Raw genomic sequence first — 15218 nt, 5'->3', positions numbered from 1 at the left:
TAGGAAAGAGGACATAGGAACACAAATATATATTACCAAACTAGAAAGATTATTTGCATAATAAGAACATGTCAATTTGAGTAAATCTATTGAAATCTAAATTAGAACAATAAAATTTTCTAATAGCACTAAGTACATAGAAAAATGTAAGTGTACTATATAGAGAGGATGTTCTCTTGATGCTATCAATTTCTCAATAACACTATTCCAAGTATATTGTAAATTTGTCCATTTATTGTAAAACTCACTTAAAGATATATGTAAATGTTTAATAGTATTTTATAAATTTTTGAAAAAAAATTTAAATTTTTTTAAGTACTCTATTCAAACACTAAATAGCTCAATAATCAAACAAACAAATAATACAAGGATGAAATATATATTGTTGATAAACAAAACTCAAGTTTACAATAGTTAACTTGGGTGCAAGAAGTTGTTTAAATTGCATAGAATTGTAAATAAAATATCTAATACAATGATCATTTAGTAGTTACATCATTATATCCCTACTTAGTGGATTAATCCTAAAAGTAAAACTAAAAGTCATGCCTTAGGGACCTCCCTAAAGGCTTGCATTAAAAAAAATATTTTTTGCATGATCAACAATACATATTCTAAGAAAATATATTTCTAAAGTAGAAAATAGTTAATGAAGGAAGGTTCCATCAAGTATCTCTTGCACCTTAAAAAATGAATAACTTTAATGTGTGCATTAAGAACAGAGTTTTGGTTGGCAATTGGTTGTATTTGTTATATCTTTTACTGATGAAATGTTTTGTCATTTATATTTTTATATTCATGATAGACAAAGATTTTGTATAACGTAGGATGATTACTTTAAAAAAAAAGTTAGTATATGAAAGGTTAAACTATCTGAGGTCGTGTTTGTGTAGAAGAATGGTTATAAATATCATGTCTATGTTTGGTGGATCTTATGTTCAATTTTGGATGACTTACAATATAGGAATTACTAATGAAGATAGTTGATTGTATATTTGTAACATCTTATTGGTGAGGTGGAATTCATGTTAGCTAGATTGAATCATGGTAGAAGTCTTTTTTCTATACTTATGTTCATGATAGCAAGACTTTTAGGTCATTCTGGACTTTACTTCTTAACACTATATTCTTAATATTTTAGTTTCAACCTATCAAATGAAACTATCCTGAATTATTTAGCCATCATCTCTAAGAGGTGCAAAATAATCTCTATCATTGTCTAGTGAGAGTAAAAGGGTACAATTCTGAATATACATATCCTAGATCTTGCTAGACAACAATTCATATCAAGCATATAACCAATCCAAAGCATGTCTCTACAATGAGACTTCACAACATATGTATTTTTCAGTTCGTCATTATTAGAAAGAAGAAATAGAAAAACTAAAAATAATAAAAATTCTTTTATGAGTAACACAATCCTAAAATGAGAGATAACTTGAGAAGATAAAAGCTTTTCCATTCTTTGAACCTACACTCAAGATTGATATTTAATATAAACTTCTAGAAACATCAAAAGTGGAACCCAATCCTAACATAGGAATTCCAATATATCGAGGCGCTTTCTATAAGACCTTTTAGCTGAAAATGCTCAACTATACCAACAAATATATATACCTTCAGATTTGACATGTTTTGAATTAGCTCGGTTTAAAAAGAAAAATTAATAATACATGTCCATCTGCAATAACTAGTACAATTATCTGACTTTATATCCCGATGAATCAGCCTACTTTGTGAATGTGCTTAAGAGCATCGGTCACTCTGCACTATAGGAACATGCTTCATCCTTATCTAATTAAAAAAAAATTCCATCACAAGATTCAACGCCCACATTGATATGGTAAGTATCCTTAAAACTAAGTTATAGCCTAACTCTCTCGAGATATATAATTAAACACAACGTGCTTAATCTTTATATATGCTACTTCCTTTTCTGTGGTTATGAATCATTGTGTCCATAGTCTTGAAAACAATACCACCAATCTAGCAAAATCAAATCTCTCTGCCAGCCTTGAGTACATTACAAAATATGTAAACAAAAAATGTTGAGAAACAGAATTGATGAATTTTGCTACTTTTAATTAGAGGGCAATTTTTATCAACGAGCCCAATGCCAACTGACGACCGGATATTAGTCATGAATAATAGTGGGAGATATGGTGCATACAATTGTCTAAGCAGTTGACGAAGTTGGATATAATTCTCAACTTAATGCCTAATACAGCGAGCAGTTATGCAAACACAAACACAAACATTATGACATCTTAAAATAAAATAAATAAATATTAACTTTATTGGTAAATCTATCTTTACCATCATATAGATATCGTCAAGCACATGAATTAAAAAACAAAGAAATTCTTCACAAATCCACCACCATCAAGAACATATAAAGGTCAAATCATTTAGAACAAAACTTGATGCATTAAATCTTGTCGATTACTGCTAACAAGATAAACAATATTTTTGAAATAATCAGGGTTGAATTTTTTTCATTTGAAACAAACTGACAATATTAATAGAGGAAATCTTAAATTGTAAAATAATATGGTAGATCATAAAGGACTACACATAGTAGCAATCGAGGGGGTAAATAGTAGAGGACATAATTATTGTCGTTATGTACATGACATGAAAAAAACAACTTACTTGAAAAAGGCTTAAAAATCTATATGTTGCTTACTGGCTCCCACAACATCAGTGGACCCTCATCGTCATACATGATATATTCCATTGTAGCAGTTGAATACACATCTTGAATATCAGGAGATCTATTGTGCAGGAGATATATGAAGATTGATGCTGAGATCTTCACTTCAAACTCCAGCTCCACTGCTCAATTTCCACCATTCTATAAATAATTTTTAGAATACTTCAGTTTAGGAATAGTTTAAACAAGAAGCATGCTATACATATGGCATGCATTAGATGATATTTTTGGATGCATTTTTGTCTAGTCTTAGTTACTTCTTCTCCCATCCTTAATCATAGGCATGGAATAATGCTAAAACTACTGTTAGAACTCCTGGTCTATATTTTGATCTATGTGTTACGGATTAGTTTTAACAATTTTTATTTGAATAAATGTATTGGCTGAACAGCATTTGTAGATGGAATAATATATCAATTTTTTTCCTCTGCAGTAAAACAGAGCCTTCCTTGTTTTGAATATTATCATTTTTTTTTTATTGTGTTGTTGCTGTTGCTTGAATCCTACATTTGGTATCAGAGCTGAAGGTGTTTGGAAGACAGTAGCATGGCAAACAATTTGCAAATTCCAGAGTTTGATGGAGTTGATTACCAATATTCGTCAATCAAGATGAAGACTTTTTTGATTGGAAAAGATTTTTGGGAGATCGTTGAATCTGGATATTAAGAGCCTGCAGATTGGAATACTCTCCAACCTAATGACAGGACATTGAAGAAAGAAGTTGAGAAGAAGAATGCAATGGCATTGTTTCACATTCAGATGGCTCTTGATAAGAGCTTGTTTCCTCGAATTGCTGATGCACAGACAGCAAAAGAGGCCTGGAAGACTCTAAAAGATGCTTACCATGGCAATGATCAAATCAAGGTTGTGAAGCTACAAACCTTGAAAAGAGAATATGAGAACTTGAAGATGAAGGAAACAGAGAGTGTGGGAGATTTCTGTGTGAGAGTGAAAGATGTGACTCATAAAATGGCCACTTTGGGTGAATCTATTGCTCAAGAGCAAATAATACGAAAGGTATTGAGATCTCTAACCCCAAGATGGAATATTGTAGTAATTGCCATAGAAGAAAGCAAAAATTTAGCTACCATGGAGTATGATGAATTGGTTGGATCCCTTATATCACATGAGGATAGAATAAGGGACACATCTATCAGTGTTAATGAGAAGGCTTTTGCTTCCCAATTGCAAATTTCAAAGAACGATGGTGCTAGCAGTAGTAGTAACAACAACAAAGGCTCGGGAAGGGGCCAAAATCAGAATTTTTCAAGAGGATCTAGAGGAAGAGGAGGTGCTCAAGGAGGCAGAGGTAGAGGCAAATTTGATAAAAGGAACATCCAATGCTATCATTGCAATAACTATGGACATTTTGAGAGAGAGTGTAGACTGAAATCAGGCAACAATAGTGCAAATTATGCCCAACAAGATGAGGATCCTTCCTCGGGTAATTTATTTTTGTGTTATGGAAAAGGTGAAAGTACTATGAATGATGTTTGGTATTTGGATTCTGGATGCTCTAACCATATGTCTGGTAACAGAGAAATATTTTCAAAGCTTGATGATAGTTACAGATCCAATATTACCCTTGGTAATAATAATACTGTGGATGTTGCGGCCAAAGGAGCCATGGATGTTCAGACAAAAGAAGGTATGAAAAGTGTTCAAGATATTTATTATACTCCCAAGTTAAAGCATAATTTATTGAGTGTTGGGCAGCTATGTGAGAAGAATTATAGAGTGGTACTTGAGAACATGCACTATACTATCTATGATAAGAATAAAAAAAATAAAGTGATTACACTTGTTCCTATGACAAAGAATAAGATGTTTCCTTTGAAGTTTGGTCAAAATGATAATCAGCTTGTCAATATGGCTTATGAGGATAAAAGTTGGTTGTGGTATCTTAGGTATGGCCATTTGAATTTCAATAGTTTGAAGAATCTAACATCAAATGCATTAGTTCTTGGATTGCCTAAGGTTGAGCATAAACAGATTTGTGAAGGGTATGCAAAAGGGAAACATTCAAGGGAATCATTTCCAAAAGGCAATGCATGGCGGGCCCAATACCCACTTCAACTTATTCATTCAGATATTTGTGGTCCAATGCAAACACAAAGTTTGGATAAGTTGTCATATTTCATTACTTTTATTGATGATTACTCACGCATGTTTTGGGTATATTTTTTGAAGACTAAAGATGAAGCCTTTGATAGATTCAAGAAGTTTAAATCTCGTGTAGAGAATGAGAAAGGGAACACAATAAGATGTTTGAGAACAGATTGAGGAGGAGAATTTTGCTCAAACAATTTTCAGAATTTTTGTAAGATGAATGGCATCAAAAGACAACTCACAACTGCATACACACCCCAACAGAATGGAGTGGCTGAAAGGAAGAATCATACTATGGTAGAAATGGCAAGGAGCATGTTACAAACCAAGGGTTTGAACAATTCTTATTGGGCTGATTCAGTTGCTACAGCCGTATATATTCTCAACAGGAGTCCTACAAGTGCCCTACACAAGATGACTCCATATGAAGCATGGTATGAGAAAAAGCCTAATGTAAATCATTTTAAAGTTTTTGGTTGTTTGGCTTATGTTCACATCCCTAATCAGAATAGGCAAAAGCTAGATGCTAAAAGTGAATCATGTATTTTTGTGGGCTATAGTGAGGAAAGCAAAGCTTATAGTTTATTCAATCCTATTACTAATAAGATTGTTGTTTCAAGAGATGTGATTTTTGATGAAGGGGGAGTTTATGGTCATCAAAAACAACATGTTGGAAAGCCAAAATCAGTTTTGGATGATGATGATATTGCTGATAATGATAATGAGCAGCCAGCTAATGGTTCTATTTCAAGATCACCAAGCCCACCGAAAAACCCCTCACCAATACCAAGAGCAAGTCCATCCTCTAGTCCTCCAAGGAAGGTAAGAATATTGAGTGATATTTATGAGAGGTGTCAAAATCAAGCACATGAAGAAGATCCAATAGGTGAGACAGTAAATTTTGCATTACTTGATAAAGCTGATTTTGAGCCATCATGTTTTGAAGATGCATGTGCTAATGAGGTTTGGATGCAAGCAATAAATGAAGACATGTATTCCATTGATAGGAATGAAACATGGGAGCTTGTAGATCTTCCACATAAGAAGAAGAAGATTGGCACAAAATGGGTCTATAAGACCAAGTATAATAGTGATGGGAGTGTTGAAAGACACAAGGCAAGATTGGTTGCTAAAGGTTTCACTCAAAGGTATGGCATTGATTATGAAGAAACTTTTGCACCAATAGCAAGACAAGAAACTATTAGGATGCTAATCTCTCTTGCAGCTCAAAAGAAATGGAGTATTCATCATATGGATGTGAAAAGTGCTTTCTTGAATGGGTACTTAGAAGAAGAGGTATATGTGGGACAGCCACAAGGTTTTGAGATTCAAGGCAAAGAAGATTATGTCTACAAGTTGAAGAAGGCTTTGTATGGCCTCAAGCAAGCACCACGTGCATGGTATGCAAGAATGGATGAATATTTTCAATAGAATGGCTTTCAAAGAAGTAAGAGTGAACCTACCCTTTACTACAAACAAGAAGGTAATGATATTCTCATTGTGAGTTTGTATGTTGATGATTTGTTATATATGGGTAGTAGTTCAAAGATGAAAGATGAATTTAAAGTTGCTATGATGAATGAGTTTGAGATGAAAGATTTAGGTCTCATGAAGTACTTTCTTGGCTCGAGGTTTATCAAGGTAAAGATGAAATTTTTATTTGTCAAGAAAAGTATGCAAAAGATATGTTGAAAAAATTTGATATGGCTGATTGGAAACCTCTTTCCACTCCAATTGCTCATGGAGTTACATTATGTAGAGATGATGGTGCTAAAATTGTTGATGAGACATTATAAAGAAGCATTGTGGGGAGTTTGATGTTTTTAACACACACAAGGCCTGCTATTGCTTATTCAGTTTCATTGGTTTCAAGGTATATGACAAATCCATTAGAGGAACATATGAAGGCAGCCAAGAGAATTTTGAGGTATGTGAAAAGAACGATAGATTTTGGCATTCACTATTCTTCTAATAAGTTTGAGCTTGTTGGCTTTAGTGATTCAGATTGGAGAGGTTGTTTGGATCATCGAAAATCTACATCTGGTAATTGTTTTTCTTTGGGTTCCGGTTTAATTACATGGAGTTCAAAGAAGCAAAGTATGGTTGCTCTCTCTTCTACAGAAGTGGAATATGTTGCGGTCACTTCAGCTGGCACACAAGCTTTATGGCTTAGAAAGCTTCTTGAAGAAATTGGAGAGATACAGGTTCAACCTACTATGATTTTTTGTGACAACATAAGTGCCATTAAATTGGCCAAGAATCCGGTTCATCACAGTAGGACCAAACACTTTGATCTTAAACAACATTTTATTAGAGATTTGGTACAAAATAAAGTGGTTGAGTTGAAGTACATCAGCACAAAGGAGCAAATTGCAGACATCTTCACAAAGGCAATTACAAAAGATTAGTTTTTGGTACTCAGAGATCAGATTGTGAGTCCTCTCGGCATCAAGGGGGAGTATGAAGATTGATGTTAAGATCTTCACTTCAAACTCTAGCTCCACTGCTCCATTTCCACCATTCTATAAATAATTTTTAGAATACTTCAGTTTAGGAGTAGTTTAAACAAGAAGCATGTTGTACATATGACATGCATTAGATGATATTTTTGGATGCATTTTTGTCTAGTCTTAGTTACTTCTTCTCCCATCCTTAATCATAGGCATGGAATAATGCTAAAACTACTGTCAGAAGTCCTGATCTATATTTTGATCTATGTGTTAAGGATTAGTTTTAACAATTTTTATTTGAATAAATGTATTGGCTGAATAGCAATTTGTAGATGGAATAATATATCAGTTTTTTTTCTCTACAGTAAAACAGAGCCTTCCTTGTTTTGAATATTATCATTTTTTTTATTGTGTTGCTGCTGTTGTTTGAATCCTACAATATAGAAGTTTATCACACTCTGAACGCATATTCATGAGCTCTTCCCTCTTCACTGCCAACTGAGATTCAAGCTCGGCTATTTGTTTTTCTAGTTCATTCGCCACACTCACCCTTCCGTTGATGGGCTCCTTCACTCTTGCATTTCAATCCTATCTAGTTCAATGTTGTCGTTGGGACCCATGTCTTCACTGATTTCAATCACCAAATTTGACATCCTTTTTTTGCAGGATAGAACGAAGCCATGGCAATTTAAAGATATAATAATGACTCTAAGAAAGAAATCGATTCTCATCCTAAAATCGCAAGGCTTCATAATGTCCAATCCCCATCCAACATGAACATGGGTGAACGATACCTTTCCCTTCTAAATTAATCATTCCCAATTGTGCATTGAGTGTGTCATAAGGGAATTTCCATTATTACTATACAAACCTCCCGTCTTTTGTTGATTTATCATTCTGACTGAATACGCATAGAGCATCCTCTCACCATAGCGCTTAATGCTCACGGTGACTTAACCCCAAATAAACAAAAAACTAATAATCTTTCCAAATATTCTCTACTTTATGATTTCTCGCTCTTGCTATCTTCTGCTCACCTGGATCCACTTCATTAAATTGCACCACATAGAACACATTCACTTTTCACCATTATTTGACTGGATGGTGAGGTTTGGCTAACGTCATCCCATTCCTTTATTCCTTCAATACTATGACCCACTTTGGCTAGGTCACCCACAACTCCTTTGCCTTCTTGATATATGTGGTGCACCTGTACTTCAAGCAACCCTATCAATAGCTTGCGAATTTTCAATATTGCTACTTTTATATTCTAGTTACACCTGCCAGCTCTGTCCTTCACAACATTAATAGTCGAACATTGAATCTCCCTCAATAGCTAGTTTATTGATTCTTCTAGCTTTTGTTATTCTCATTCCCCATAGTAGGGCCAAGGCTTCCACTTCGAATAGAATAGAATTCTTTCCATAGTTCCTAGCATAGGAAACCACCACCTTACTAGTATTATCCATAACAAAACCTCTAGTCACCATCCTCCCAGCATTGGTAGACCCATCAAAGTTGAGTTTTGACCAATCTACTAGGGGGGTGCTAAATGAGTTTACTTCTCACAATAGTTTTTGAGTTGTTGAATCTTGCCAACTTATCAGTATTATCCCTATTATTCTCTTCTTACAAGTTGATGCATTCTTTGAATTTCTTTTCTCTTCTTCTCTAACTAGTTAACTATATTTTAAATCTACTACTAGCGCTCTTATTTATCTCTTCTTTTCTTTTTGGCTCATAAATATTTTATTTTTTCTCGGGGAATAAAGAGAGTGAAGGTCATGATGATAGTATCCATAATATCATAAACAACTTAGTCTAAGTTTCTTCTAATCTCATTGTGGTCACTTATGATAGTATAAATGATGTATATGATATACTTCTTATGGTTTTTCCCCTCATCCACAATAACCAATGATTTTCAATCCTTGACCTATACACAACATGATAAAAATTGCTAATCCATCAGTGTAATAAAAGTACAATATTTTTTTATCATGATATGGTATATTTGTAATATGAACTTGTAGAAAAATAGAAGATTATGAAAGGGATAATTATAAATAGAGGAAAGAGTATATAGGAACAAAAAAAATAGTAACTAGTTAGAAAGAAAATTTATTTTTATCAATTAGAAATGTCCAAATGGAAAAGAAAACATAATAAGAACATGTCAACTTGAGTAAATCTATTGAAATTTAAATTAGAAATAAAAAATTCTTCTAAATACACTAAGTACAGAGAAAAATATAATTGTAGTTAATAGAGAGGATGTTCTATTGCCACTATCTATCTCTCAATATCACTCTTTGATAGTATATTGTAAGGTTGTCCATTTATTGTAAAGATCACTTAAAGATATTATATGTAAATGCTAAATAGTATTTTCTAAAAAAATAAAAAAGATTGAAGTACTTTATTCAAACACTAAATAGCTTAATAATAAATAAATAAAACAATACAAGAAGGAAATATATATTGTTGATAAACAAAGGTGGGGTTTACAATAATTCACTTGTATGTAGGATGTTGTTTAGATTACATATGATTGTAGATGATATATCTAATACAATGAGCATTTAGTAATTACATCATTATGTCCCTACTTATTGCATTAATCCTGAAACATAATAAAAAATTCATGCCTTAGGGACCTCGCTTAGGGCTTGCATAACAAAATGTATTTTTTGCATGATCAACAATACATATTATAAGAAAATATTTTTCTAAAGTAGAAAATAGTTAATGAAGGAAGGTTCCATAAGGTATCTATTGGCCCTTAAAAATGTATAACTTTAATTTGTGTTAGGAATTGAGGTTTGGTGTATTAATTATACCTTTTATCAACAAAATCTTTATTTTTATATTCATGATAGACAAAGATTTTGTATACTGTAGGATGATTACTAGCAAAGAAAAGTTGGCACATGAAAGGCTAAACTATAAGAGGTCATGTTTGTGTTTGGTGGATCCTATGTTCAGTTTAGGATGACTTACAATATAGGAGTTACTAATGAAGATAGTTTTGTAACATCTTATTGTTGGGGTGGAATTACTGTTAGATTGATTGAATCATGATAGAAGTCTTTTTTGTGCACCTATGCTCATGATAGCAAGACTTTTAGGTTATTCTAGACTTTACTTCTTAACACTATATTCTTAATCTTTTAGTTTCAATCTATTATTTAACCATCATCCCTAAGAGGTCGGAAATAATCTCTATCATTGTTTAGTGAGAGTGAAAGAGTACAATTCTCAATTGAGATACCATAGATCTTGCTAGACAACAATTCATATGGAGCATCTAACTAATCTAAATCATGTCTTTACAATTAGACTTCACAAAATATGTATTTTTCAAATTTGTCATCATTAGACAAAAGAGATAGAAAATCTAAAAATAGTAAAAGTTCTTTTTATGGATAACACCATCCTATAATGAGAAGATAACTTGAGAAGATAAATGTTCTTCCATTATTTGAACTGCACTCAAGATTGATATTTAATATAAACTTCTAGAAACATCAAAACTGGAACCCAATCTTCATATAGATATTTCAATATATTGAGGCACATTCTTTAAGACCTTCTAGGTGAAGATGCTCAACTATATCAAATGTATATATATATATATATATATATACCTTCAGATTTGACATATTTTTGAATTAGCTCGGATTCAAAAACATAATTAATAATACATTTTCATCTGCAATAACTAGTACATTATCTGACTTTACATTCTGATGTATCAGCCTACTTCGTGAATGTGCTTAAAAGCATCGGTCATTCTGCACTATAGGAACATGCTTCATCGTTAGTTATCTGATTTAAAAAACTCTCCATCACAAGATTCAACGCCCACATTGATATGGTTAGTATCCTTAAAACTAAAGTATAGCCTAACTGTCTCGAGATATATAATTAAACACAATGGGTTCACTCTTTATATATGCTGCTTCCTTTTCTGTTGATAAGAATCATTGTGTCCATAGGCTTGAAAACAATGCCACCAATCTAGCAAAATCAAATCTCTCTGCCAGCCCTGAGTACACTACAAAATATGGAAACAAAAAATGTTGAAGAACAGAATTGATGAACATTGGTACTAAATTATAGGGCATTTTTTATCAACGAGACCAATGCCAACTGATTAACAGATATTAGTGATGAATAAGAGTGGGATTAGTGGTGCATACATGTGTCTAAGCAGTTGAAGAACTTGCATATAATTGATAGCTTAATAACTAACACAGCGAGCATTTAGCAGTTGTGCGCACACAAACACAAACATTATGACATCTTAAAATAAAATAAATAGATATTAACTTTATTGGTAAATCTATCTTTACCATTATATAGATATAGTCAAGCACATGAATAAAAAATCAAAGGAATTCATCAAAATTCCACCACCATCAAGAACATATAAACGTCACAGAATTAAGAACAAAACTTGATGGATTAAATCTTGTTGATTACTGCTAACAAGATAAACAATATTTTTGAAATAATCAGGGTTGAATTCATATCATTTGAAACAAACTGATAATATTAATAGAGGAAATCTTAAATTGTAATATATTAGGGTAGATCATAAAGGACTACACATAGTAGCAATTGAGAGGGTAAATAGAAGAGGACATAATTATTGCAATTATGTACATGACATGAGAGAAACAACTGACTTAACAAAGCCTCACCAATCTATATGTTGTTTATTGGCTCCCACAACATCAGTGGACCCTCATCCTCATACATGATATATTCCGTTGTAGCAGTTGAATATACATCTTGAATATCAGGGGATCTAGTGTGCAGGAGATATAGAAGTTTATCACACTCTGAACGCATATTCATGAGGTCTTCCTTCTTCGCTGCCAACTGAGATTCAAGCTCGGCTATCTGTTTCTCTAGTTCATTGGCCACACTCACATTTCCGTTGATGGGCTGCTTCACTCTTGCGTTTGCTTCACGGACCAAACTGTTTACTGCATCTTCTCTTTGCTTGCTCTCCACACCCTAAACCAACAACATCTCATACACATATTTGTGTCCCACAATCAAATTAACGGAGAAAGCCATACATGCTTTAAAAGAATAACAATTTCACCCACAATAAATTAATAACAAGTACTCGTCATTGTAGTCATCATCATTCTCCATGTATTTGTTTAAATAAATTCATTTATGAAGATTAATACTTCATAATAATTAGTGTAATATTGTGATATTGCTATCAGGATTTAACTGTGTGATTATGAGTCAAACTTATAAAAATAAATGAAACATTTAGCATTCATTGGATCGAGATGATGTTCACAGGGGTGAAGCATTGGGAGAGGTCACCCATCCCAGTACTACTCCAGCCTGAGCATGCTTAACTACGAAGTTGCCTCCATAGTTAAACCCAAAGCTTGCAACTCCATTTGTCTAATATTGTTAAAAGGATAATGGTCATCAGTGTCGATGATTTCATTTATTCCAGAATAACACATCATAATAATTATCTACTAATAATAATAATAAAATGAATAATAAATAATCTAGACTTCAATAGATTGCAAACTTAAAGTCCGAAGTATTAATCTAATAATAATAAGAAGAAAATGAATAATAAATAATCTAGACCTCAATGAATTGTAAATTTAAAGTCTTTCCAAGAGAAAATGAAAAGTGGGTCGTAACGAAAGCTTACCTGAAGAAGTTTAACGATATTGCTAGTTCCATACACTCGCTGCACGATTGCGAATTTTTCTGGATCATCTGGAGGAAAATGAGGAGCCAAAATGCATTCTTCTGAACATTTTTTGCGTTGCAGCCTGCAGGCTGCGCAGGATCCCATCTTTCTTTTACTTATTTGTTGGGATAATAGAACGGTTACATGAATAGCTTTTTATTAATAGAGCTGCGATATTAAGATTCGAAACTAATGAGAAATTGACAGTAGACCTATTTTCATTCAAGGGAGACCCACTTTCATTTAACAAACAAAATTGCTCCTGCTTTCCACAAAAGGAAAAAGACAAGGAAACAGTGCACTACAATTATTATACACTACAACTATTATACAGTGGACTACAATTATTATACAGGTATAGAAATAAAATGCTATGGATAAAAACTATTTAGATTTTTCTTTTAAAATGGCATTTTTTTTTATGGAGTTCATCAACCAAATGGGAACCCACGCCTGCAGTTTTCACTGAAGTTTATTGGAAGGTAATGGAATTTTCAAAGGTGTACGTCATAAAAACTGTAGACATGCGGGCAAGGGATCCGACAAAACATGATGCGCGACAAAAGGTGGGCGGCGCGCCATCAAGGGTGGGCGGCCCACCATGTAACGCTATGCATGACTTAGAGTAGTCTATCACGTTTTTAATAATAATGACTTTTTGGATGGCTGGCTTACGTTTGCAAACAGGATATTCGGAACACCATATTAATTGAGAGGTATATTTTATTAAAGGAAAATTTACAATTCAAATATTATTTTATTGTTTTACAACATAGTACACACATGAAAACTATATGTTTGTGCAAAATAAACAACAAACACTTCGATTACATATTGAGTCACAGCTATTTTATTTATTGTTGTCATTCATATATATATATATATATAGTTTTGACATATGTAATATATTTTGAAATAGTTAAATAATATTAGGTTAGGGCTTACAATAGGATGGTAATTTGTATGTCTTTTATGTGAGAGGTCTTGGATTCAAGTTTAATCAAATTTAGCAAAAATAGTAATTAATCTAGACATTGTGTAATTGTCCCAATTATCCATAAGAAAAATCGTTGAATACTATTTGAATTATATTATTTTTAATTAATAATATAAGTTTTGTAATATTTTTATTTTTGAATATTTTTTAATTCATTATTTGTTTTGATGTATGATATGTTTGGAAATAGTTCTTTGTTGCAATTTTAATAGTAGAAAATATAAATAACATGGTTTGCCAAGAGCTTACAACACAATCTTGAATTGTGAGCCTTTCATCTAGGAGGTATTAGGTTCAAGTATACTTGAGCTTAACATACAATAATAATTAATCGACCAAAGATATACTTATAAATGATTCATCTATGACATTAATTTTCTTAAAGATAGGCTGAATGTTCTTAAGAAGAAGATAGATATGCAATAGAACAATAAGAACATGTATTGTAGTTTGGATATTGTTGACACAATTATTTCCCTTATTGAAGATGTGGAAGAATTTCTAAACAATAAAATTTGACTAATCATGAGGGAAAGATTAGAATATTGGAAGACATTTTTGGTTACTTTATGTTGGAGAAAGGATAATTGGGTATTGGTACATGGGACACATTGTTGGTGGCCAATGATGATGAAGAGTGAGAACTATATTTTTAAATGATTGATCAACGAAATTAATTTTCTTAAAGATGGGCTTAATGTTTGTAATAATAAGATAGACACAGAGAAGACCAATAAGAACATGTAGTGTATTTTGCATACTATTCACAAGGTTCATGGCTTATCTATGATGTAAAAAAGAGTGTTAAAATTTAGATTTGTTCTCACACCTTCTCTCGAAAGGTGCTTTATTTGAAACTTCCAAACACCTATTATACTCTACTTACATGTTATATTGATTCTTATAATTACTTTTATTTTTTCTCTATCACTAGTTAAGTACATTCTAAATATATTATTCCTCCATCATTTTTCTATTTAATAAATTAAATATTTTAATATTATTGTTGTATTAGTTCATGTTGACAACATTACTTTATTAGTTGAACTAATTTGAAAACAAATTCAGTTTACTTGTATCTTCAATTCTATTTTTATTTATATATGATAAGGATTTATAAGAATTCATATTATTAATTTATTATTTGAATAATGTGAATTTGTGTACTTTAAATTAGATTTTTAAAAATAGATTTCCAATCAAATG

General features: G+C 32.2%; 1 protein-coding gene across 1 annotated transcript; it reads right to left on the bottom strand.

Annotated features, from left to right (window-relative positions):
• Positions 1-11833: 11833 nt before the first annotated feature.
• Positions 11834-13183, bottom strand: LOC149545820 (LOB domain-containing protein 1-like). The gene is made up of 2 exons (XM_089794492.1): positions 12974-13183; positions 11834-12297 (listed from the first exon to the last, which is right to left on the bottom strand). Exons 1-2 carry the CDS (start codon positions 13118-13120, stop codon positions 11983-11985), a joined length of 462 nt encoding a protein of 153 aa, XP_089650618.1. The 5' UTR covers positions 13121-13183; the 3' UTR covers positions 11834-11982.
• Positions 13184-15218: the final 2035 nt, after the last annotated feature.

Source organism: Cupressus sempervirens, chromosome 7 (assembly GCF_028749045.1).
Source record: "Cupressus sempervirens isolate cs-2001-9-10 chromosome 7, ASM2874904v1, whole genome shotgun sequence".
NCBI classification, from domain to species: domain Eukaryota; kingdom Viridiplantae; phylum Streptophyta; class Pinopsida; order Cupressales; family Cupressaceae; genus Cupressus; species Cupressus sempervirens.
The sequence above is the reverse complement of the archived record's forward strand: the minus strand, read 5'-3'. Positions and strand labels throughout refer to the sequence as shown.